At 44.9% G+C, this 24964-nt stretch overlaps 3 protein-coding genes across 19 annotated transcripts in view; 2 read left to right on the top strand and 1 right to left on the bottom strand.

Moving 5' to 3' along the window:
• LOC133378204 (olfactomedin-like) overlaps positions 1 to 1363 on the top strand; it is a 55625-nt gene extending 54262 nt beyond the window's left edge. Inside the window, exon 6 of one of the 3 annotated variants that reach the window (XM_061612991.1) lies at positions 309 to 1363. In XM_061612991.1, coding sequence (XP_061468975.1) covers positions 309 to 1216 — 908 coding nt within the window. In that variant the 3' untranslated portion in view covers positions 1217 to 1363. The remainder of the gene's footprint in view (positions 1 to 308) is intronic. The other 2 variants (XM_061612993.1, XM_061612992.1) reach the window with 2 other exon arrangements.
• A 2632-nt stretch (positions 1364 to 3995) lies between these two features.
• On the bottom strand, positions 3996 to 16695 carry LOC133376687 (mitochondrial chaperone BCS1). 9 transcript variants are annotated; one of them, XM_061609307.1, is made up of 8 exons: positions 16356 to 16695; positions 14764 to 15161; positions 12913 to 13052; positions 12144 to 12338; positions 11346 to 11409; positions 10032 to 10201; positions 8836 to 8953; positions 3999 to 5899 (listed from the first exon to the last, which is right to left on the bottom strand). In XM_061609307.1, exons 2-8 carry the CDS (start codon positions 15081 to 15083, stop codon positions 5647 to 5649), a joined length of 1260 nt encoding a protein of 419 aa, XP_061465291.1. In that variant the 5' UTR covers positions 15084 to 15161; positions 16356 to 16695; the 3' UTR covers positions 3999 to 5646. The 9 variants fall into 9 exon arrangements, with proteins under 9 accessions (XP_061465298.1, XP_061465299.1, XP_061465294.1 ...); XM_061609306.1 differs by lacking the exon at positions 16356 to 16695 and adding an exon at positions 16225 to 16345; XM_061609308.1 differs by lacking the exon at positions 16356 to 16695 and adding an exon at positions 16124 to 16208.
• ZNF142 (zinc finger protein 142) overlaps positions 16638 to 24964 on the top strand; it is a 20862-nt gene continuing 12535 nt past the window's right edge. Inside the window, exons 1-6 of one of the 7 annotated variants that reach the window (XM_061609300.1) lie at positions 16638 to 16745; positions 17496 to 17583; positions 19811 to 20112; positions 21655 to 22368; positions 22966 to 23214; positions 23762 to 24574. In XM_061609300.1, the coding sequence (XP_061465284.1) occupies positions 19866 to 20112; positions 21655 to 22368; positions 22966 to 23214; positions 23762 to 24574 (2023 nt within the window). In that variant the 5' untranslated portion in view covers positions 16638 to 16745; positions 17496 to 17583; positions 19811 to 19865. The other 6 variants (XM_061609303.1, XM_061609302.1, XM_061609301.1 and 3 more) reach the window with 6 other exon arrangements.

The following is a 24964-nucleotide window of genomic DNA, read 5'->3' as shown; positions in this document are numbered from 1 at the left end:
TTGTTTTGTTAATATATAGGGAGAACCATAAGGGACTCCTATTTTTTGAAAGCTGCATGTGAAATAGGAATTTATACTAACCTCTATCTGTATGCAGCATATCCTGTAGTTTTGTTGTGGATGCTGGATATTTTTCTGGAGTCAATATAGATCTTTCTGTAAAACCAAAAATGTTAACAATATATATATACATACACACATACATAAAGGAAAGGAAAAAAGAAAACAAAAGAAAAAAACTTCTTGTTAAGACTAGGATGGAGCCACCAATAGCAGAAGTGTAATTTCCCTTTTCTATTCCCTGACAGGTAAATGTGATAACAAAGTGTTGGTGAACATTAGCAAGCCATTTATAGTGAAACTCAACTGGCGAGGTTTCAGCTACAAATATGGAGCCTGGGGGAAGGACTTTGCTGTTGGGACCAAGAATCCAGAGACATACTGGGTTGCTCCGCTCAACACAGACGAACGTTTGATGGAAACCTACCGCCTCTACAATACATACGCTGACCTGCTACTATACAGAAACCAAATAGAAAAAAGCCTTTCACAGTACGTTGGGCTCACCTGGAACTACATCCACTGTGGGCAAGGAAGTGGAACAATTTTATACAATGGCAACTTCTATTACAACTGCTACAACAGCAGGAGCCTGTGCAAGATGAATGTTGCAACCAATGAAATCAAGCGCAAGAACATAGATGGGGCTGTATTTAACAACTGGTACTCCTATAATGGCATCAATTGGCAGGACTTTGATTTTGCTGGGGACGAGAAAGGTCTGTGGCTCATTTATTCCTCAGAAAGAAGCAAGGGGAAAGTAATTATTGGGCAGTTAGATCCTAATACTATGAACATAACCAAGTCATGGCAAACCTCGCTGTATAAGCCTACTGCAACTGGCACATTCATGATCTGTGGGGTGCTGTATGCCATCAAGCGTGTGAGTGCACATAAAGAGCAAGTATTTTACAAATATGACACCAACACAGCCACAGAAGGTGCTCTAGACATCAGCCTGGAAAAACTCTCCGATACACCACAAAGCATCAGCTACAACCCCAACGACCACAAGTTATACATGTACAATGATGGCTACCTGGTCACTTATGACGTGCTGTTCCAGCGCATACCCCGGAGGGCAAAGCGGAGCATGGCCCATAAGACAGAGCAGAATGCTGTTATAGCGATCAGTAAAGCCTACTTCAGCTTGTGACAACTCGCAGCAGCCTGAAAAAGAGCTAAGATTAGGCTTGCACAGCACCCATCTATTAGCAAATACATATTTTAAAAAGTCTAAATAAAACCAGGAGCTTTTATGGCCGAGACGTATATTCACATGAATGTATGTGGGGGTGCAGATATGTGGCATAATACTCCCTCCATTATGGCTATATATATACTTAACTGAAGTCACGTCTTGTGCTAAGGCAGTTGCGTGAAAGCCTTGCTAGGCAACTGTCATGGCAAAGTTGCCTAGCTCACCTTTCTACCAATCTTTTAACTGAGCCCTAAAGGCCAAAGGTTTCACTGCGGTTCCTTGAGGGTCAGGTCTCACTTCCTTTTTCTTGATGATCTGGAGAGAAAAGGATGAGTCAGCTATGGAGAGAACCAATGACATGATTCCAATATAGGAGAGGCTCCTGTTACATGGTCTCTAGAATGTTAAGAGGTCCGTGACACCAAAAGCACAATGGGCTAATATAATAAAGTAAATAAACGGGAACATGAACGAGCAATAAGCATAAAAAGAAAGGCACACTGGAGAAGCACTAGGGATGGGGGAGAAATTCAACTCACTTCACATTTAAAGCTGAATTTATCAAATTCACACTTTCCAAAACAACATGAGAACTGAAACACTGCCATCCTTTGACATTCGCATTCATCTGAGTTTTGCGATGACGTTCTCCAACTAAGTAGCGTTTGCAAAATTGTATATATTAAGGAGAAATGTGCATAAAATGACTATATTAGTGCATAAAAGTGCATTATATTAGGAGAAATGGCTTGCAAAAATGTATACACCAGTCAAAACCTCATACAAAAATGTATTTAGTAGAAGAAATACTTACTAAAATTCTGGAGAATTTTCATGAGGATTTTTTTAAAAAAATGTTCGCAAAATGCTGCAGAAATGGGGAGAACCAAATTTCAGATTGGAAAGATGAAAAATTGAGAGAACCTAAATGGACAGATCCTTCCATTCCTAGTAAGCACAGAAACAATTCAAAATGGCTCAATTACCAACACAATGGGTTGTATCCAAAATAGTGCTTAACTCAGACTCCCGTCAGTGCAAATCTAACTGCTAGCACAATTGGGGCCCTCTCCCCCCACCTCTAAATCTGTTCTAGGTATTCCCTCAACCATTCAGAGCTGATTGGAGGAGGGTATGGGGGGAGGGGGGTGAGTCCCATTGTGCTAGCAGTAACCCTTGCCTACCACCCTGTGTTACAAAATGTACACGTAGGTGGTTCTTCATCCTGAAAGCAGAGGTGGCCAGCCCATGGCCTTTTACTGCTCTCCTAAGAAATTTTTGTGGCCCTCTCAGCCCCATTTTGTTAGCAGCAGAGTTTTGTTTTCTTTTTTAAAAACTCTTCTGAATTCCTACTGTAATGTCGAGCTGTTCCGTGGGTTTCAAGGGCTTCCAAAAGTCCCTGAAGTCCCCAAAGTTAGTATAAGAAGCAGTGCCACCACATCCAGTAAGCTGTCTTATTCAGGAGTGCTTCCACTTTATGTCATTTCCAGTAGGTCTTATCGCTTTGCTCAGCTTTGTAGCAGCCTATGTGCTCAGTGCCAGCTGACAGAGAGTGATGGCGAGTGAGCAACACCAGATATTTACAACAAATGGGGGGGGGACTAAGTGGTCAGGATCAAGGTATAGATTGTTCCCTTTCCCCACTCAAAAGATGACAGATACCACAAGTGCATGTATTCATGTGGGGTGTGTATGTGTGTGTGATGTATGTGTTCTGGTGGGTATGTGGTATGTGCCGTGTGTGTATGCATGGAGTGGGCACTCCCACTTTTTGCTCATGCCCACCACTGGCATGCAGCCCCCATAGGGCTTGGAAAGTGGTGGTGTGGCCCTCAGAACTGTAAAGGTTAGCCATGTCTGCTTTTGTTTTTTGGTGTGTGTCTGTCTGTGTGTTGCAGAGTGCAGAAATAAATAGCCTGTTAAACCTGGTAGTTGGAAAAATAAAGAAACTGAAGGTTTATTACTACAAAGAGGTAAAATCTTACCATTTCTAACTAACCAAACAAAAATTGGGAGAAAGGAGGAAGAGGAGCAAAGCCTTTAGAACAGCCTTTCCCAACCAGTGTGCCTCCAGATGTTGTTGGACCACAACTCCCATCAGCCTCAGCCAGCATTGCCAATGGTCAGGAAAGATGGGAATTGTGGTCCAACAACATCTGGAGGCACACTGGTTGGGAAAGGCTGCTTTAGAAGAATCAGCAGAAGAAAAATAGATTGCCTTTCTGTGCCACCCCACCCCCTCGGCTCAGGTCACTTGTAACATGTGTTGGTGTTTTACTCCCAACAGTTTTAAAAGATGCCAGTGGGTAAAGTTGCATATAGCAAATGCAGAGATCTGAAGTAAAAAGGGAGATGGAAGTTGTTGGAAAGTTGTAGGTGGCTATGTACAAGGGCAAGAGGTGGTCTGCAGGCTTTTAGCATTGGAAAAAATTCCCAGAGCCCCAGGAGTTCCCTTGGGGAAGGAGAATGGAGGTCCTCCATTCTGTAATAGATTACTCATCCTGGCAGATGCATCTCAAGTTCGGAGACGTGGCACACCATGTAGCTGAAGACTCAAGGAGCATTTAAATTCAAAAAGAAAAGAATTCAAAGAGAGGAGCATATTGTAAAAACATTAAATAATTTTTTAATTGTTGGTCTTAAATAAATTAGACGCAGGCAACTGGCTAGAAAGGTGGTTGGATCTTTGCATGACAAGAGAGTCAAAAGAATACTAAAAGAGGTTGCAGAGAAACTGAATGAATTCTTTGCATTGTCTTCATGAGGGCTGTGCACGAGATTCAGCTGAGCCCCAAGCCAAATCAGGCCTATTTGGACATTTTTGGGCCACAGTCGAGTCAGGTTCTGACAGCCAGAGATCACTACAGGTTTTATTCCATGACCCAGGAAAACCCAGGGCTGTCAGGGGGTGGGGCATCAGGCAGGAAGAAGAGGCAGCAATGGCTCTCCTTCGTGCCTGATGATCAGAGGCAGCAAACCGCCAGAGGTGTGGGTGCTGCTTTATAAGAGACTTTGCTGCAGGAAGCCCTTTGCAAAACAACATCACACAAGATAAATGGACCCTGATCTTGGTTGGGGTGTGGGAAGAAGATGCAATATCTCCTTCCCGTTTCACCATATGTTTAATTAGATTTTTTTTTTACCCTAATCAGACATGAGCCCCACACCCTGATCTTATTCAAGAGTGGCTCTGAGCTGGGGTGAATGGCCCCTGGGTTGACCCAGGGCGGTCAGCCTGATGCCCCCGCTTCAAATTGAAGCCATGGGACAGATGGGCGAGGGTCTGTGCACAGCCCTAGTCTTCATTCCTGAAGATGTAAGGCAGAGGCCTGAACTAACTTTTTCAGGGAGGGAACTGAGACAAATAGTGGTGATAAAGTACTAGGCCTTATTCACAAGTTAAAAATGGACAAATCACTGGGTCCAGATGGCATCCACCCAAGAGTTCCACAAGAGATTCCTGACAAAGAACCCACACAACAACTGTCATTGTCCCATAGCATAGCAATGATTAACACCAGAGCATTTTTTTTTGTAGTGAAGGTATGGCCCATCAAAGGAATTTGTTTTTGGTGTTCCGGATAGCAAGAGTGGGAGAAGCAGTTTACCACCCTTGGCTGCATTAGAAAGGGCAAGTGAATTGTACCCAGTGGGCAGTCAATGGAAGCCTGTGAATCACAGCAGCATTGCCTTCCTGCCTCCTTACAAAAAGCCTTTAACTTCACCTCTAAGGCTGGCAGGGAGACTGCATCTTTAAGGGGTACAATGAAACCAGTCCGTCTCTTAGAAGTGCAATCAAGTGCCTATGTCTATGGAGGGAATATGTTACAGGGCTGGCTGCTCTTGCCACTGTACCACACCCCCTTTCTCTGACATTGGTTGCTTTTGGCAGCAACTGGATTGGAGCTTTGGTGTGGAATCTGCCATGGCTGTGCCACAGAGTAACTAGGAGATCATCATTATCACCACCACCACCACAAGAAGAGACGTACATCACAAAGTCACCTTGCATGCATTTTCTCTCTAGCTCTGATACTTCTTGATGCTGTGAGCTGCTTGAAAGTGAATGATGTGCTCCAGAGTAGCTCATTTTGCATGTGTGTGTGCATCTCCTCAGATGAAGCTATGTTAACAGTAGCTCGTATGGGATGAGGTGGGGTGGAGGTGGAAGTCTACACTTCATGTTTATTTGTTATCAAGAGATGTGTAGGAAAAGTTACTTTGGTTTACTCTTTATTTTGTTTACAAAAAGACAACCTTGCTAGGGTAGATGTACGGACAGCATCATTCTCAAGGTTAGGAAGTCCTGTGTAAACAGTCCATGCACGCAACAACCCTCTCCTGAGGAACGCCATATCCAAAGTTTCCTCAGTGTGTGCTCAGTGTCAGGATATAAGAGTCTGCACATTCTTAATGGCTCCGTCTGGATCTGCCTTGTATAGCATGAAATGGCCTTGAACTTGTGCAGCACTGATCTGATCAGAGGCAGACAGGGCCTGTTTAGCAAACTGCTCAGCTGCAGCTGCCGACTGGGCTGGATAGAACCTCTGGAACATGCGCCCAAGCTGCCATTGTGAGCAGTGTCCCACATACTGCTTCAGATCTACCCGTCCAGGGCGAACCAGGGCTGGATCCAGCCTGCAAGGAATGAAGAGAAGGCTAATATGGCTCAGCACATGCTCAGATAGGAAATACAGTTCTTCTCAAGGCACAGGACTCCTATCACATGTGACATCACCCCGCTGTTCTCTCTGAAACGTCAAGGGGAAACAGGGCTAGAGAAACCTTCCCTTCCCTTTATTTCCTTTGAGCTGATCTCTAAGGAATGTAAGGTCTCAAGTAGGCTTGAAATAACTGCATCTGTATCCTGCTGCTCTTTCTCTACACACATGTCCTGCTTCTCTGACAAGTTACCCATCCTCTCCCACAATCTTAGGAGCTTGCATGGAACCAGGAATGGCGACAAGGACCAAGCCACATGCTCAGCCTCTAGAAGTATGCATAAAATGAATATATGACAGGAAATAACATAAAATGCATTATATGATGAGAAATTGCTTGCAAAAATGTGTACATTGGTCAAAAGTACATACAAAAACGTGTTCATTAGAAGTTCACAATAATAAAAGACTAAAGAATTTTCATAAGGATTTTTTTAAAAAAAAAATACAAATAGCTGCAAAAATGTGGAGAATTGAATTTAAGACTGGAAAAATTAGAAACAGAGAGAACTGAAATTGACAGACCCTTCCAATCCCAAGATACACATAATACCCTAGGTCACCTGCTGACAAGCATTATCCTTGCCCTTACTGAATTTAGTTTCAGCTGGCTTGACCCTGTCTGCTGAGCCTTTGCTTTTCCACCCTGCTACAGCTATATGAACGTCCGTGCCAGGCTACATGGCTGGCACTGTCTCACGCTTGTGGAAGGAGATATGTCACAGGCCAGGCTGCTGGGAGACTATATAGGCCTTATCATTAACTCCTTCAGTCTTCTCCTATAGATATGTGGGTACATGAGGTGTGGGCTGTATACCTGCTGCCTTCCCCCCTTTTATTTTTAAAACAGTTACCAGCTGATCTCCCAAAAGGTAGACTTTGCCCTGTAAAGAATGCTATTCCACATCCCGGGGTGGGACTCAAAACTGCTCTCTTCTGTTACGCACTGCAGTCCCCTTTTCTACTGAGCTACCTGGAGTTGCCATGAGTGAGCTAGGCATGGACAAATCAGTCTATTTTGGGTCCATGTCAGTTTTGCATGGGTTGAATTGTAAGTCCCCCCATATATTTCTGCATTAATATCTGTGATTTTCATCATAAAATACATAGTTACCTCAGTGTATGCATTTCTAAAAGCATTTTATCCTAAAATACACCATTTTTAATGCATTTTGGTAGATTTGGGGAGCCAAGAACTGTATCATAACATTTGGAGAAGTGCGGAATCTGAAGCACTATTATGTTCCGATCTGTGTATTAGCCTGGGAGGTACAAATTAGATTGGGTCACTTGAAAATGCTGACAAATTCTCCTCCAGTCCTAATGTGAGCTTGCCATTGTAGCTTCTATTCTTCTTTCACCAAGTAGCTCCCTGCCTTCTCCTTTCAAAAAGCTTGTTCCCCCCCATCAACTAAAAACACCAATGTAGATATATGTTGCATACAGTGTTAACAGCACTGTCTGTGAAGAATCCTTGGTCCCGCTGAGGGAACCGAACCCTTTGGATTGAGGGGGCCTGTTGCTGATGGGTTCTACAGCAGATGTAGGGAATACCATCATCCTTGGTCACTGGCCATGCTTGCTAGGATCATGGGAGTTGTAGTTCGGCAACATCTGAAGGGTCAAAGGTTCCCCACTCCTGATTTATAGGCTTCATCCAAGATACTGCGTTCTGGAGCTGGCTGACTTACCATTGAACGTGTGTGTGTGTGCACGTGCGTGCGTGCAAGCATGTGTCTGTTTCTCTGGCAAAATGACTATCCTGTGTCTGGCTGCGGTTGGGCTGCTAAGGGATTCAAACATCTGCCTCAGGGCAGCCTTGGAACTTGTAGCTAGGTGGTGTGTTTGGGCACTGTATGTGGAATGGGTTGAGTGAAGTCCTGGTATTAATGCTCTTGCCATATGTAGACTGGTCTCTTCAATGCACAGCTAATGTGAGACATCACTAGGAGCCATGTTGTGATTGGAGAAGGAATTGCTAGGGGCAGGGCCAGTCCCAAAGGGTGGCCAGGTTGGGTCCTGACTGAGGGCCCCTGGAGCCACAGAGACCCCTGAGGGGCCTCTCAATAGGATGGGGGAGGAGTAGTGCTCCTTTTGCGCGATCTGCAGCAGAGTAGCTGCAGCAGATCGCAGAGAGGGAGCTTCTTCCGCCCAGGGCTGTGGAGTCGGTACGCCAAACGTTCGACTCCAACTCCAACTTCTCTATTTTTCTACTGTCCAACTCCGACTCCACCCAAAATTGCTTCCAACTCCACGACTCCGACTCCACGGCCCTGCTTCCGCCCACCCAACTCTCCTATCTTTTGAGGGTGCGTGGGCTGCGTGTGCAGGACTGCCATTAACCAAGATGGCAGCAGAGGTTTCCCTAAGGGGCTGAAGCCTCCGGCGCCATCTTGACTGATGGCAGCGATGCATGTGTATAGCAGCCCGCCCAGCTGTAAAAGACAGGAGAGACAGAGCCAGCAAACGAGAGAGCGGCAGACACTCCCTCTCTGTGAGAGACAGGTAGGCGCAAGTGCACGCATGTGTGTGTGTGTGCGCGCACTTACTGGGGCTCGGGGCAAGATGGTGCCCAAGGGCCCCAGCATGTCTGGAGCCGGCCCTGGCAAGGGGCTCTGTCGGACTGGCAATTGTTGCTGCCTTGTCTCCTCTTCACCCACCACTTCTGTTACTGTAATTTTCATTTAGCTGCTGGAGAAACAGAATCCCAAACTAGTTACAACACTGGAAGCTTCAGCCTAGCAACAGCCACTTTAGCTGGGTGTCCTTAGATTGTCTTTCCCAAACAAAAGGTGGTCTTTTGCAGCCAACAATCTCTCGGCCTGCCCCCATTTCTTGCAGAACACTTCTGACCTGTCTGCATGATTGGTGGTCATAAATACGATCCTTGCTTCGGAGGAAGCTACGCCATCCAGTGCGTTGAGAAGGCCGCTGAAGGTAAGGCGTCCCATGCCTTGATATGCAGTGGGGTCTGAAGGGAAACACAGCAGCACAAGAGACAGCTCAGAGTAGGTAAAATAGGACCAACAATATAAGTACAGACACAATCAAGGGCTGCCCAGATTCTGCCTAAATGAATAACCTCGCAGGGGGAAAGGCTATGATGCCACTATAACTGTCATGTTGTAGTATTAGTATCAGCTTTATGTTCCCTGCCTGGTGTACAACGGCTTGCAGGAAACTGCAATGCTGTCAAAATGGGAAGATAGTGTGGATCTTGAGAGGCTGCAGAAAATCATGCCCCCTGGTGGCAAAATGGAAGTCAACATAAAGCAGGAAGATGATCACCCAAGGCTCTACATCAAATATATACTGACAGAAAGAAGCACTTCTAGGATCCCTGACGGGGCTTCTCTCCCACAGCACAAAAACCAAAGGCTTGTCCAAAAGGTCCTGGCTTGTTTTGCATCTTTCCTTATTTATGGGTAGCTGATTTGGAATAAGTGTCGCAGACCAGCATTAAAGCCTACAGTTACAATAGAAACTACAAACATCTATAGAACAGACCTAGTAAAACAACAGCAAAAAAAAAGTTTGGCAGCAAAACATATCCAGAAAATCATTACCATCTGTCAAGTGAATGGGAGAAGAGATAAGTTTTTACCTGGTGCTAAAAGGGTGTTAATGGTGGTGCCAGGCTGACTCCACTGGCGAGTTCCACAAGTGGGGGAACAACAACTCTTCCTTGTCACTACCCTCCGAACCTCAGAGGGGGCACTTGGGTTCATAGGAGAAGAGGAGTTCTAAAAGAAACTGGTGTCCTGAGCCATTGACCTATCCTCATAACCACCAAGGCATTAACCTGAATCCCACCACAAGGCGCAGCTGGGAGACAGAAGATACACTGGCACCATTTAGTGGCTGCTGTTTGGGTTCCATGCCCACCATTTTGATGGAGTAACTAGCTAGGGAAAGTTCCTCCAGAGTAGCATTTCACTGGGATATCTCCACACAGCGGTGATAAACACATGGGCCAGACTCAGGCTGAGGAGGCAGAAAAGTGCAGCGTGGAACTGCAGAGTAGGAAGGAGCCTTTGCCTGTCACTCACTTTCAGCAGCAAGGTCTTGACTGACAAAAGCGGCGTCTATGTCTTCCAGAAGGATGATGCTCTGTTGAGGGGCTACGCTCAGCAGGTGGTTGAGTCGATCGTCAGAGAGGCTGCGGTCGCTCAGGCTCAGGAGACAGATGCTGTATTGCAGTTCTCCAGCCAGAGCTGTGCTGTGATAGGCAGAGAACAAGTTTCCACTGAGGTAAAAACAAACAAATACCTTGTGCAAAGAAACCAGGCTAAGTGGGAGGGAAGTGTTTCCTGCCCTGGATAACAGGAAGCTACTCAAGGTACCCAGAGAGGGAGCCTCAGAAAGCACATCCATATCCAACTTCTACAGTCTCAACACTTTGGATCACAGACATCTGAGGAATAGAGTGTGCCTTTGTTTCAGTTTGGTTGCAGAGCAGGGGAAGAAAAAGGATCCAATACAAGGCAAAAGAGATGGACAGAAGGCAATGGCAGAAAGAATGAGGGTTAACAATGAGGGAGTGAGGGAGAAATAGAGGCCTCTGGAGAGTGGAGCAACAAGGGTGGAGGATCTTTGGCCTTCTAAATGTTGTTGGACTTCAACTCCCATCAGCCCCAGTCAGCATGGCCAACAAACAGCCAGGGTTTTGGGGAGTTGTAGTCCACCAACATGTGGAAGATCACAGAGTCCTCAACCCCAGCCTAATATAATCACTTTATTTAGGGCCAGATCCTAGTGATCTAAATCATTTTATTTAGGTCCCAGTGGTTCTTAAAAGGGTTACATTCCCTCCTCCCCCATTTTCTCTGTAATATCACAACTCCACTGATTCTGCTTTCTGGATATGACTGAACTCTGAACTACATTATCTCTGACACGCCATCCATAGCAACCTTATACTGTCTGCTTCTGAGACAAAGCAATCTGAGACAAGGTAATATTCCTCCATTAGGAGGAATATTAATTGTAGCAAACTCTAACACAGTGTAGTGGATTGGAAGAAATGCTCTTCAGATCCATTTCCAGCTCTGCATTTCTATGGTTCTCTACATCTAGGGACAAACAGCCTTGGACAAGAATAGGTTCAATTGTCTGAGACACATTAACATTTCAATTGTAGGAATCATAGCCTGGAGCAAGTTTTAGATTATGACTGGGAAAACAGTGCTGTTTTTAAGCCCACCAACATGCATTCACTGCAACAACAACAGACATTTCTCCTTCCAGTTACACATTGGTACACTGCTTTCTCAAGCATGTGCAAAATGTGAACTCACATGGGGTGGGGGCTGAGTGCTTTGGGAAAAAAATCTTGGGAGGAATGCTGAAGACATGGTACTCACATGAAACTGCTCTTTCCACAACCTGGGGGCCCATACAGCAGGTATCCTCTCCGATAGGGGATTCCTACAGACAAAGGAGCTAGTCAAAAGGCAGCAAACTCAGCTTGTCCCAGCGTCCTAAAGAATCTAAGCCACTATCACTACACCCTAGAATACTACAAGAATTCCTTTTAATAGCCAATGATGCCTTGAGCCCAAGTCTCCAATAGTGGTCAGTTCCAGATGCTGTGAAAGAAATGTACAAGTCAAAACAGAGTATCCCATTCCCTGTCATCCTCATTTAAGAGTCTTAAAGTTAAGGGACATCTTGAACGAGAGCACTGCTTTAATCAACTTGGCAAAGACTTGATATAAAACATTGTCACAAATGTCAGAAATCTGGTAAATGCTGATGTTTACCAGTACATGGTTGTGCAGAGACTAGAACAGTCTCCCTAGTGGGAAATCAAGGGATGATTCCCAATTCTCAAGGACTGGGACTGCAATGGTTGCAATACAGACAGCACTGAGGTTAGAACAGGCTTGGTACCGATATCTAAGAACTGAAGAGCATCAACACAGTTATAGGAACCCCAAATCAAGGAAAAAGAGCAAACAGGTGGGAAATGACAGGCACTTACACAGCTTCAGAGATGCCCTTGGGTGCAATAGCACAGGGTATTGAGAATGAACATCTTGGTTGATGAATGGGATATGTTGGCTCCATACTTGCCATTACTCATGCCCTGATCTAGCTGATAAAGGCAAAGTGCAGGGTATGAGGGTATCTGAGTATCAGCCCCTGAAAAACAAACTCACCTCGGTCAATGTACCACTTTGGATTACCAATGAACTCTTTTACATCCTGTACAATTCTCTCTGACACTCCTTCCTCAAGCACCACAGAGGTGAGTGGACGCCGACGTCTTGGGAAGCCAAATGGTCGCCATTCAGTCCCCATGGCTGTGTACATGACCGTCTTTCCTTCTTGCTGCCTCAGAGCCAATTCCTTGGCTAGAGAGAAAGGAGCAAGGCTGTAAAAAAGATGACTGTGTATTTGGACACAGACAGGAAGGAGGAAGAGGGAAAAATCTGTCCATTAAGATATACCAAGGGGGTATGGAAGCATTACCAAAGAGAATCTACAGATTTGGAGAGCCCCAGGTTCTTTGGTTTTTCATTTTTGCCCCAAAGCTCTAGTTAGGGATGTTTGAGGAATTTGATTTCTGTGAGTTCTGATGCAAAGTGGCCTAATTTGCATCTCCTGGACTAAGGTGCAAATCGGAACATCCTTCGGATTTTGCACTTCTCTGAATTTTATGATACAGTATTCAGCTCAAAAATACCAAAAGCATGAAACACCCCCCCACACACACACACCCTTCTGGAAGGAAGGGTGGGATATAATTTTAATAAATAAATAAACATTTAGATTCAAATTCCTATATAGACTTTTAAAAAATTGCTGATTGATGCAGAAACAGGATAGAATGGGTTGGTAAACCTAAACATGTGAAACTGACATGGCACAGAAACAAACTGATCCATCTATCCCTAGTGGCACTACAAGAAGCGAGTGCTACTGTACCTTCCTGCAGGATGTTGAAGAAAATCTCTCGGTTGCTGCCAACTGCTGTGAAGGTAACGGACTCCCAGGGAGTGCCTGTGTGCAGATCAATCATTTGTTTCTCCCGGTTCCGTTCTATGCGGATCCACTTCCTTTTATACCTGGTAGCAGAGAAAGGAACATCTGAGCAGGAAGCACAGGAGGGGAGACAACTGGACAACCTGAGATGCAATGTTATTAAGCTACCTAGGCTAACTTCTCCATGCTTATACCTCTTCTGGAACAATATTATATGCCAGTGCACAGACATTAGTCTGCAACCCAGTAAAGGCCACCTACAGTATTTATCCACGCTCCTTGGTGGCACACAGAAAAAGGATGGGCAATGGCCACTGAGAGTAATTCAAGCAATAGCCTTTCATGTCCTCTCCCAATACACAAGCATGAGAAACTCTAGTGAAAGGAATGCAGCCTCATTCAAGAGTGGCCACTGGTAAAATGGTCCAGACTTGCCAGTGTTCCAGACAATTCCATCTACAAAAGCACCAGTATCTGATGCTTCAGACATACTGGAGAAGTCACAGGACAATTAAGGAATAATTTAGAATCACGGTACTGTAAAGACTAGGGCAGACACAAAGATCACTTAAACCAGATCTTACCATGAACATCTGTATTTTTTTATTTAAACCATTTACATGCCACCATTTTTAAAAAGAGTTCACAGCAGCTAACAACATTAGATTCAGAATAGTAAAAAATCAAAATTATTGAATTATTAAAAAGCAGAAGAATGCAAAAAGGCAGGCGGCTGTCAAACTAATCAAACAGAATACTGTAAAACTTTCGCTGTAGCCCCAGTCAACTAACAGACTGACCCATATTAAGTCTGAAGCAGGTAGCACACAGGGCCAAATTAAACCATGCAGGGCAAGCAAAAAAATTTTTTTTGTCTGATCCTATAGGTTGTATTCACTCCAATTCAGAGTAGACCCACTGAAATGAATGAACCTAAGTTAGTTATGTCTATTAACTTCACTGAATCTACTCTGAGTACCACTCTCTGCTTACTCACTTGGTAGTAAGTCGCATGGCGTTCAAAGGGAATTACTCCTAAGTATGTGGGCATAGGACTTCAGCCTTAGTAACACATATAAGCAGAAATATGGAAAGAATTGTAACTCAGTGGTAGAGCACAGGCCTTGTATGCAAAAAATCCTAGATTCAATCCCCAGCATCTCCAGGTAGAAATGGGATTGTCTGAAACTTGAGAGCTGCTGCCAGTCAATATAAACAATACTGAGCTTGATGGATCAGTGGTCTGACTCAGTATAAGGCAACTTCCAATGTTTCCAAACATGACAATTCAGAAATAACACAGTTGATGAAATAAGTAATAGATGGTGAGCCTGTCGAAAATCAGTGGCATACCAATTATCCTTTGATGTTCAGCTTATTCAGATTTCTTTTGTACAATATACAGCTATTCACTATGCATGCCCAAAAGCACACTTCTTTTGCCTGTGTTCTCTCCTGAGTGTCATTGTGCTCATGTCTGATCTTTTTGTAAGTTGTAACTGCAACAATTCTACATCATTACCCTTCTCCAAGCTGTTATAATTTTAACATGATACTATCCTTCTAATTCTGTCCTTTCCTGCTTCTTAATAATAGTTATTCAATACAGACATTTAAGTAACTGTTCTGTATTCTGTTGGTCTTGCACATGGAGCCCCGTCTTTGTGCCACTACAAGCATTTGTGAGCTACAACAATAAATTCCTGCACGCCCACTTGCTCCTTCTGCCATTACTTCCTTCTTAGCCTTGCAATACTTTTACCCTTCTCAAAGACACTCCATGACCTCTCTTACCAAATGAAATGGTTTCCAGGGCTGGGGATAAAGTCAAATTTGGTACTGACACGACCACTCTCATGCTGCAGGTAAGAAGTCTCCACACTCAGGTGCTGGGTATGCTTGGCATGGTGAGAGATCCAGCTCAGCAGCCAGTGGTAACTCTTGTCCTTGCTTGGCACCTCTAGAGTGATCATGCAATGCCGCCTGAATGCCACCATGCCAAACTGTGCCCCCTTGCGGGCCAGGGCCAAGGCCGTACCTACACCCACTAGGCCAAAGCCTGCCCCAAAGTATGGATTGTCTTTGAGGGCTAAGACAAAGTCAGAAAAGGGCATTCTTGTGGGTGAGCTGAGGAAACAACTCCAGTGCTAAAGAGCCACTCCCAGTGGCATTTCTCCTAAATATCTTAACACCTAGACAGGAAAAGAAAAAGTATACAAATTATGAAGTCATGGGTGGCAAATGTCTTGGCTGTCTATTTGCTCAACCCAGAAGAAGAGATCTATTAATCAACAGCCCCTTCCATGCTACCTCATTTTGGCAAAACAAGACCAATGCCCAACCAGAGCCCTCCCATTTATGAAGCTGGGATACAAGTAACTATGCATACATACTCATAAAATCAGCTTCCCTCTCTATAGTGATGTGAAGGATTTCAAAGTGAGACTGTCACTAACGTAGCTTGCTTGTGTAAAGAAAATGAGATTCTTCAGCTTGCTTTGAGCAGTGTGTATGAAATCTAGGGAAGGACTATAGCTCAGTGGTAGAACATTTGCCTTGCATGCAGAAGGTCCCAGGTTCAATCCCAGCATCTGCAGACAGAGTTGGGAAAGACTCCGTCTCAAACCCTGGGGAGCCTTTGCCTATCAGCATAGACAATAGTGAGCAAGATCCCTCCAGAAATCTGTTTTTAGTTCAAGCTCCAGAAATCAACCAAAGAGTTCTTTTCGGGGTTCCCACAAATGTAAGAAAATTAGCTGAAAATTCTGCTTCCTTCTTTCTCCATCCAGCAGTGCAGCACATACAGGTAACTGCAACGCGAGGAATAGTAATTGCTACTGTCCCAAGATATTTGGGCCTGTTCACATCGTCCCTTTCCAAACTATTACTTTTGATGTTCACTTTCGAGAGCATTTGTGAAAGTAAACTCAGAAACAGAAGGGAAATTTCTGAAAATATTATATTACTTTTTGTATTTTGGAGAGTCAGGCACAGGCCAAATATTAGATGCTGATCTGAAAATATTTGCCTATCGAGGCTAGACCTCGAAAGATTTCTAAAAGTTTTCTTAACACTTTAAAAGGGGTCGCTGGGGATGCGAAACATTTTTACAGAGCAATCCAATGCACGTCTACTCATTAGAATTAAGCCCCACCAAGTTCAGGGGAACGTACTCCCAGGATTGCAGCCTCAATTTCCCAGCTCGAAAAAAAGGACAAACTGAACCCACTACCCTTTCCTTTTGCAACACTTTACCGCCAACACAGTATAAACGGGAACCTCTACGTCCTTTTCCACCTTCCTTATATACTGGAACACAAGCAGTCAAGGTCTAAGCAAGCAAACACGTTCTCTATGCCTTAAGATCGCCTCCCCATCCACCTCACCTCCGTGCAGCGTCTCTCTATAATTACTTTTCTCTATGGTTCTTCGGATCTAACTAGAAACATGTTTTTCCGTACTCTGACGTTCTTTTAGACCTATAGATAGATCACAATATCCGATAAACATAACGGTAAAACTGGAAAGCCGCTATTTGCCACCAATCTCTATAAATTCAGAGTGCCGCCGCTTTGCCCTCTTTATGATGAAACCGTAATATAACTTGCAATGGAAATGAGGGTGGAAAATAGGTTCAGCTCTAAAACGGAAGTATGACTCTCATTTTTTCTATCTCTGCAATATTTCCCAGCTTCAGGCAGGAGATGGTTGGGCAGACGTTCGCATTTCCTGTGCGGATATGTGGCCCTAAAGTTTCGATCTTTCTGCGCTCTATGGTGTGTGAGGGAGCGTTACTTGTTTATATTTTTGCTCTGTTATAACGCCAACCGAACCATTTGCCCTTGGATTTGAATATCTGGAGGTTTTTTGCTTGTGAGGTGATTAGTTTATTAAGCCTCCATGGCTTGAACGCTGTTATGGCCATAACAGGAAGACGGTCCGGAACCTTCCCTCTATGGTGCCGCCTCTGGTCTTAGACCGCAGAAGCCGTCAGTAAGCAGTTACCATAGAGTTGCGGAGTCGGGGGGAAGGGGGGACTGAACAGTACAAAGAGGGAGGGAGATTGGAGGGGTAGAGAAGAGAAACGTAACTGTTCCTTATCGGGGGCGGGGATCATCGAGATGGTGTGTAGAGTGGGGACCGAGACAATGTAAGTGGGGTGGGAAGTAAAAGGAAGACCCTTTTTATTTGGGGAGGGCTGGGGGGTCGCCTTCGTCGCCGAAGGTGGGCAAGTCAAAGAGGAAAGTGCAAGAGGTGCCCTGAGGGGAGCTGACCTGGGTGGAGCCTCTAAAGGGAAGATTTTAGAGGGAGATTTTACAGGGGCGTGGTAGGCGATGATGTTCTGAGAGCCTCGGGCACCCCTAATGTATGTATGTGCTGTAATGGGGGATCATGGCCTGAAGAGGAAGGGCCCAGGACTAAGGAGAGCCCTTTCAGCAGTCTGAAGTTGCTTACTGCCTCAGGTACTTCTATACATTATTTCCTTTTTAAGTCTATGGTTTCTATTCCCTTCTCTTACACTTCAGAGACCAGTGAAGATGGCTCACACCTGGCACTGGGAGCCTGGAAGATTGCAAAAGAAGCCCACCCGGAGGAGAAGAGGAAACTGGGTGTGTAAGTTCTGCTTTGTTTCTTAAAGCACACTTCGCCACCTAGCCAGGTGGTTAGATTCCTGCAGAGTTTCTTTACACAGAGCTAACCCCAGTTAGTTGGAATTGCCTTCTGGCAACTGTTCAGAACATGCAAGAGAGAGGACGTGATAGGAGTGTATAAAAGGATGCATGATGTGAAGAAAATAGACAGAGAGAAACTCTCATCCCCCCTTCATATTAGAACCCAGGATCATCCAGTGTAGCTGAAAGGTGGGAGATTCAGCATATACCAAAGAAAAGTACTTACTCATACAATGCATAGTTAAACTATGGTACTCACTGCCACAGTATGTAATGATGGCATGATTGGTGTATGGTATGCCCAGGATCAGAGGATATAATATTTCTGAATACCAGTTGCTGGGGAACAACAGTGGGAGACAGCTTGGCAGAAACTGAAAGGGCTCTTAGTCATAAATGAGCAGTAGCCTTGATTTTTCCTGGAAATGTATTAATAGTAGAAATAATGATAACATCATCAAACATACATGGCACTTGCATACCTGACATGCAGCTACTTATGTTAATTTCGCTTGGAATCTTTCTTCTAAGCAGCCTTGGGTATGGTTAACTGCTGATGCAAACCAAAATGATTAGGTAACATCTTTGTGGGTTTTACTGTGTGCCCATAGTTCATTGTGTGGGTGCTCTTACAGGCAGCTAATTCAGACCTATAAGATGTATGAGTCCCAATGCAATTCCAGTACTGGAAATTAGATATTCATCCACAGTATAATTGATGATCTCTGAGCCAGGTTTCTCTGGAATAAACATTGTCAAATGATTATTCAGCTTTATATGATACTGTTACCGAAGTATTTTGACTCCAAGCTTTGGAAAAAGAAATAATTCTGGAAAGTATGATTCAAACTGATTCAAGTATTGGATACTGTACATATAGGAAGAGGTAGCATACCAATATCCTCCTCTATTTGCCAGAATGAAAAAGAGCCGCTTGGTATTCTGCATATAATCTTGGGCATAGGGAGAAGTCTGCATGGTTGTTGTGTTGCTAGATATGAACTCTCTGCCTGTTTGGCTCTGGGATGTAGAAGGCATTCTGCAGTGACAGAGATGCATTTAGTTGAGCTGGTGGAAGACAGTAGGCTGTGCTGGCCAGTGGAAATAGGTCAAAACCATTAAGGCTGTGATTTTATGTACATTTAACCCTGTGAGTAAGGTTCATAAAATACCTGGTAACTTCACTTCAGTATAAACATGCATAGGAGTGGGCTGTAAATATCCCACATAATTGCCATCTTATCTAACATCAGGTTCCCATTTTGTTTTGATAACCTAAGCCCAGTGATAAAGACTTAACTATCAAAGTGTCTTCAGCTCTAATTCTTCGGCAATCTGCTTTAAGGTTCCAAGGATTAAGCATCAACTTGCTTTCATCTTTAATTTCTTTTCTGCAAGGGGATAACCTCACACTTTTGTTCCAGGTGTACTCAGAGTTTCATCGGGATTTCATTATCCCTGTTTCTAATCCAGTAGTTAGCATATCTAAATGACTCTCAGATATTCTGTGTTCCACACAACTTTACTTTTACTGGGTGACAGCTCTTCTCACTTAGATCTTTGTTTAACATTTAGCCCATACAGATGACCAGACTTCCCTGGGATTAGCTTTCTTAGCCCAGGTTAGCTTGGTTGCCTGCATCATCCTGCCAACTGATAAACCATATTTTATCACACATTGTGCCTTATATGATATCATGGTTGTCTATTTCCTCCCAGAGTCTCTGCTATGTATTATGTACTATGTAGCCAGTGTATCCTATCCATAATTTGGTAGTACTGGTAAAAGAAAGTCTTCAACCCTTGATTCATAACTTCATCTTTTATTTACTCTTCCATTCTTGGTCATCCATATCTGCTTCGCTTTAACCCTTCCAAAAGTCCTAATTCCTCAGTCTTGAAGTGTTATGGTGGGTGATTTCTGGGCATAAATTGGGTTTTAGCCTATTCCTCCAGGGAAGGAAATCGGTGAGTATTTTCAAGCTTTCTATTGTGTGCCAAACATGCTCCTGTTGAGCTTTGTACCAGGCAGACATGGCTGTCAGTTCTCCTGCATCATTAATATTGGGCATTACCAAAGCACCCCTTACCCATTTTATTATGTTTAATCCTTGGCTGCTTCTCTTCAGGAAGGCATTAGTACCATGTTCTTGGTATGTTTTTAACAGGAGCTGTATCCTGCTTTGTGTTGTGCTGCAACACCACACTGAGGAGTGAAAGGCAATGAGCACGGGAACAGTAACAACAGAGCCTATGAGAGGAGACAAGATGAATGCGCTTTGCCAGGAACTGGTGCTACCTGGCCCTGTGGATGCAGGAAATGAGGACAGCCATGTCATCTCCAGTGAGAACTTAGCAGTGGGACAAAGTTTGCTTTTAACAGAGGCGTCCGTGGAAACAGCTGGGGTTGAAATATTTGTAGAAGCTGTGACTAGCAGCATGTCCCTCAGCAATCCTGGCAACGCTACAGGTACGTTTTGCTCTGGTAGGTCATTGTAGCCCTGTGAGAATGACCTGCTTTGTGGCTATCATTTTTTAATGTCAGTTGGATGTGCCTTGTGGTATTTGTATTCTAAATAAGGAGCAGCAGAGGGAAGCATTAGGATCTTGGACATGGTAGAAAAGGCAGACTACCCAAAGAGTAGTCTGGCTTTTCTGCTGATGTATCCTGTATGTTTTTATGATGGAAAAGTTGCTTTGAGACATTTTTATGTAGTAAGTGACAAATACATGCTAATAATAATGCTTGTACATCTGGTAGCTAAGAACAGGGATATATATCTCCCACCTTCTCTTTTTGCTCTAGTGGTGGAAGGAACGGCAACTGCATGCTGAGCTTGCAGGGAGAAGTGATGGGGTACCTGGGGCCTCATAATTATATCAATTGTCTAGTAAGTCACCAAGATCAGCTATAATTATGACTAAATATGCTTGAGGCAGTATAAACAGCTGAGACAGGAAAGCTGCAAGGTGTAATGTCTGATAGGATGAGGCCGGTTTTTCCTTTCATCATACCTGAGGGAAATAGGCTTGCAATAGGTATGAGGCTTCCTGTGAATCTATTTGTCACACCTTCCTAAGGCTGCTTATGGGACCAACCGTATCTTGCCACACTTTTGGGATAAAGCTGTCAGGTATAAGGACTACAGACCTTATGTCCTTTGAGGTCCACAAATTGGCCTATAGTACCTCTGCCACACTCCACGCAAAAAAATGGAACCATCTTTAGGGCTGGGGGCCTGATGTCTTGTATCAGGGCAAAGGAACCGACTCAGCACTAGCTGATACTCTCAGCTTCAGCATTGGCCTCTGCCACCAATAACAACATAGGTGTCAAGGAGCATGGAGAGCACAGAAGATGGGAGAGGGCAGTGCAGTGCATCGGAGGACAGAATTTGCAGGATGCCGTATATACAGCAAAGGAGGCTAGGATGCTTAATAGAAGCGAAAGCTTCAACAACAGGGCTGTTTAGGTGGTGGCATAGGGAAAGAGGGCGTATTGAGCTGGATCCTTACAAGGAAGTAAGGGCTCCTGGGAGGAAGGGCAGGATATATATCAAATAATAAATAATAAATAAAGTTAGTTTTATCGATGGGGAATGAAGGAATTTGGCAGGCAAGATGCATACTGATGGTGATAGTAGGGGACATTTTTAGAAATTAACTAATGGTCTTACCACTAGTAGTTGTTTTGATCCTCCCAATCAAAACTCACGATCTTTTTCTGTGAAAATGTTTGAATATGGTTCTGGATTCCTGAAGCATGGAGAGTTTGTCCCTCCAACCCATTTGAACTGGATACCCCATGTACACTGTTGTGATAGGGGATTCTCTGTGGCTGCTCTTGTGTACAGATTGGCAGTGACAGAGCCTCAGAGGATCCTTGCCTGTCAGCTGACAAGCCTTTTAGAAATGTTTGCCTTGGGCTAGAGTTGAAGACAAGGCCCTTGTGCCTTTGTTTTTCTGGGTTATTTAGCAGCAGGGTTTTTTATATAATCTCTTGCCCTTGCAGAGGTCCTGGTCAAAGTTGTGGAACTATATTTCTGTGAACGGTGCGGTCAGAGCTTCTCTGATCCCAGCCTGCTTTCCCAGCATCAGTGCATTGAGCTTTCTAGAGGACCACTGACAAGCATCCCTCAGCTCCAAGAGTTACCGCTGGGCCTTAGCAGCCACAACCTGGCTGTCTCTGGAGAGCATCCAGCTGCCCACGAGGCACAAGCACAGGATTTTCTGGATGGAAGCAGGCAGGAGCCGGAGTTCTGCACCGAGCCCCTTTTGTGCCCTGTTTGCCAAGCGGGGTTTGCATTGCCCACAGAGCTGAAGGAACACTTTAAGGTTCACAACAAACCCCAGGGTGCCCAAGTCTGCCTTGCAGAAGGCTGTCCTTTTAGCTCAGAGGATCGCAAGCAACTCCGGGGGCACCTGCGGCGTGTCCACCAGGTGTCTCCAGTGGCCTGTACCTACCGTGGCTGCCTGCTCTTATTTCGGAACCGAGAGGACATGGAACTTCACCACAGGAGCCACTTCCCTTTCCACTGTGGGCACTGTGATTTCATCAGTGCCAACGCCAAGCAGTTTGGCCAGCACAGGCGCAGCCATCTTCAGGAGGCCACGCAGCAGGAAGTGGGAGCAGTGCTGGAAATGGGAGCAGTAGCTGAGAGCGCTGAGCACAGCTTCACTGCCATAGTGGGAAAGGCACTGACTGATCGTCGGCTTCTGACTTCAGGTACTGGAGAGAATACACTTTGGGGCTGAGGAAGAGACGGGGGTGGGCAGAAAGGGAACGTGTTGCTGTGATGCCAGTCACCTAGTACCAAAAAGCCCTTTGGATCCCAGTGGTCTTAATTCAGTTTTGTGACAGCTTCCACATCATTTAGAGACAATGCCGTAGGAGGAGAAAAGGTGTAACTATATGAGTGATGCTATATTAGCCTGCAGGCCTTGTGGAATGTCATTTCTTGTGAATGTGGAAAATTATGATGTGGAAAGGTGGAAGAAGAATCTGAATGAAGAACAATGGTAGGGAAAGGGATTTGAAACAAATGGGAAGATCAGGGGAATGATGTAGCTGAGAGCAGTTCTCTCTTTCTTGGGCAACTCCTCCTACTGTTTAATCCTTCTCCCTGTCAAAACATGAGGGCCTTGTTCCCATTTGGTATGTGTCCAGATTTTAACCCTCTTTTCTAGTTTCTGTTCTGCTTCCGTTTTCCTGATTAAAGAGCTTCTCTTGGTCTCAAATGTGCATTTATTAGCATGTTATCAGTGGCTCATCTCTTCTCTAAGCAAACTAAGCCCTTGGTTTATGCTTCATTTTTTTCCCAAGGAAGGGCAGAAGCACTGAGCAAGGCTGAGAATTGCCTGGAAGTTCAGAGTTGTTGGGAGGTGACAGAAATGGAGCCTGCCCCAGGAGCACATGTCGGTAGCAGTGATGTGCCTCCTGAGGATGCAGGGCCATTGGCCAAGGAAGACAACACTGGGAAGAGAGGGGATGAATTACTAGAGGAGGAGGAGGAGGAGGAGAGCTTTGGCAAGAAAGCATCTTCTAAGACAACGAAGCCCCAGCTATTCAAAGGTAGAGATTTTAATGAGTTTGGGAGCAGTGCAGTTTCTGCTTTTTTTTAAAGGGGCTCTCCCCAAACAGCCAGGAGCACACAGGCATTTTGCAGCATGCTCTGCATTGGAAGAGGGTCTGTCTGAACCGGTTTACCTGACTTCGGAAGCAGCCTGTTTCACATGGTAGTTGCCGCCTCTCTTTGGAAACCAATTGGTGATACTCTCTTTTCTTTGGAGTGGAATGGAGCATTGAACATAATGGCTATTCTCCAGTGGGTGTTCACTGATTCCCAGATTGGCCTTAAATCTTCTGAGCTATTAGAAGTCATTAATGTGGGGTGTCTCACCCCCTTTAGAATTTTTTTCTGTACTGTTTGATTGTAGCCATAGACCATTGCAACAAATATTTATTGTAGCATAGAGAAATTGTAGGAAGAGATTACAGTTTAGAGCGATTGTTATTCCTGGAGATGCGAGACAGGCAAAATAGACTTGTGGAGCATTTTCAAAGGCTCCTTTTATTTGTTCCTCCACACTTAACTGGAGGTTTGTTCTTCTTCTTGCAGGAGATGTGATCGGGGACTCCAAATACCTGTTCAAGACCCACATGTGTCCTGAGTGCAAGCGTTGCTTCAAGAAGCGGACTCACCTGGTGGAACATCTTCACCTACACTTCCCTGACCCAAGGCTGCAGTGCCCAAACTGTCAGAAGTTCTTCACCAGCAAGAGCAAGCTGAAGATCCACATGATGCGCGAGACTGGGGAGAAGGCCCACCGGTGTCCACTTTGCCACTACAGCTCTGTTGAGAAGAATGCTCTCAACAGGCACATGGCCAGCATGCATGAGGACATTTCCAACTTCTATTCAGATGTCTACTCCTGTCCTGTGTGCAAGGAGACATTTAAGCTCAGCCATGCTCTCAAAGAGCATCTGAAGACCCACAAGGCAGAGCCCAAGCAACTGAGCTGCTTCCAGGCAAGCTGCAGTTACTGCACAAAAGACCGCAAGGAGTTCCTGCGGCATGTCAGGGAGGCGCATGAAATCAAAGCTGTGGAGTGCAAGTACTACGCCTGCTCGCTGCTCTTCCCCACTGTGGAGGTCATGGAAGCACATCGCAAAACACACTATGCCTTCCACTGCCAGCAGTGTGATTTTATCTGTTCCAATAAGCACGTCTTCCGCAAGCACAAGAAGCAAGGCCACCCAGGGAGCGAACAGCTCCAGTGCAGCTTCTGCCCCTTTGCTACGTTCAACTCAGTGGAATTCCATGACCATGTTGGCAAGATGCACGCTAGCGAGAAGATACACAAGTGCTCGGAATGCAACTTTGCCACTGCTCACAAGAGGGTCCTCATCCGCCACATGCTGCTCCATACAGGCAAGTTTTCTTGCTCGCTCGGTGACCTCCAGGGAAGCGCTTGCATATGTATGCTAGTTTGCTTTCCCTCTTTGTTTCCTGCTGTCACATAGTGCTCTGAATGGCCGGTCTGCAGTCCTGGTTCTCCCATGTGTTCCTAGTTCCTTTGGCTCTCTAGTCGCCTTATTTTTATGCTGCTTTTCAATATTGTAATGATGAGAATGCTGGACTGAGCCCAGGGAGACCTCGGTTCAGATCCTTATATGAAGCTTTCACTGGGTAATCTTGTGCCCATAATATTCTCTCAGACTAATGTACTTTACAGGGTTGTTGTGAGGGGGAATGGGGAATGGGGAGGGAACTACATATGCCTTAAGCTCCTTGGAGGAAAGGTGTGGAATTGAAGTAAAT

Source organism: Rhineura floridana, chromosome 2, assembly GCF_030035675.1.
Source record: "Rhineura floridana isolate rRhiFlo1 chromosome 2, rRhiFlo1.hap2, whole genome shotgun sequence".
NCBI lineage: Eukaryota > Metazoa > Chordata > Lepidosauria > Squamata > Rhineuridae > Rhineura > Rhineura floridana.
The sequence above is the reverse complement of the archived record's forward strand: the minus strand, read 5'-3'. Positions and strand labels throughout refer to the sequence as shown.

Excerpts from the sequence above, each read along its gene's own strand:
- LOC133376687 (XM_061609307.1), bottom strand. The coding sequence starts at position 15,083 with ATGCCCTTTTCTGACTTTGTCTTAGCCCTCAAAGACAATCCATACTTT. Across the intron at positions 13,053-14,763 it reads CCTGGAAACCATTTCATTTG|GTATAAAAGGAAGTGGATCC; the intron begins GTAAGAGAGGTC and ends CTCTGCTACCAG. Across the intron at positions 10,202-11,345 it reads TGTGGAAAGAGCAGTTTCAT|CACAGCTCTGGCTGGAGAAC; the intron begins GTGAGTACCATG and ends TGCCTATCACAG.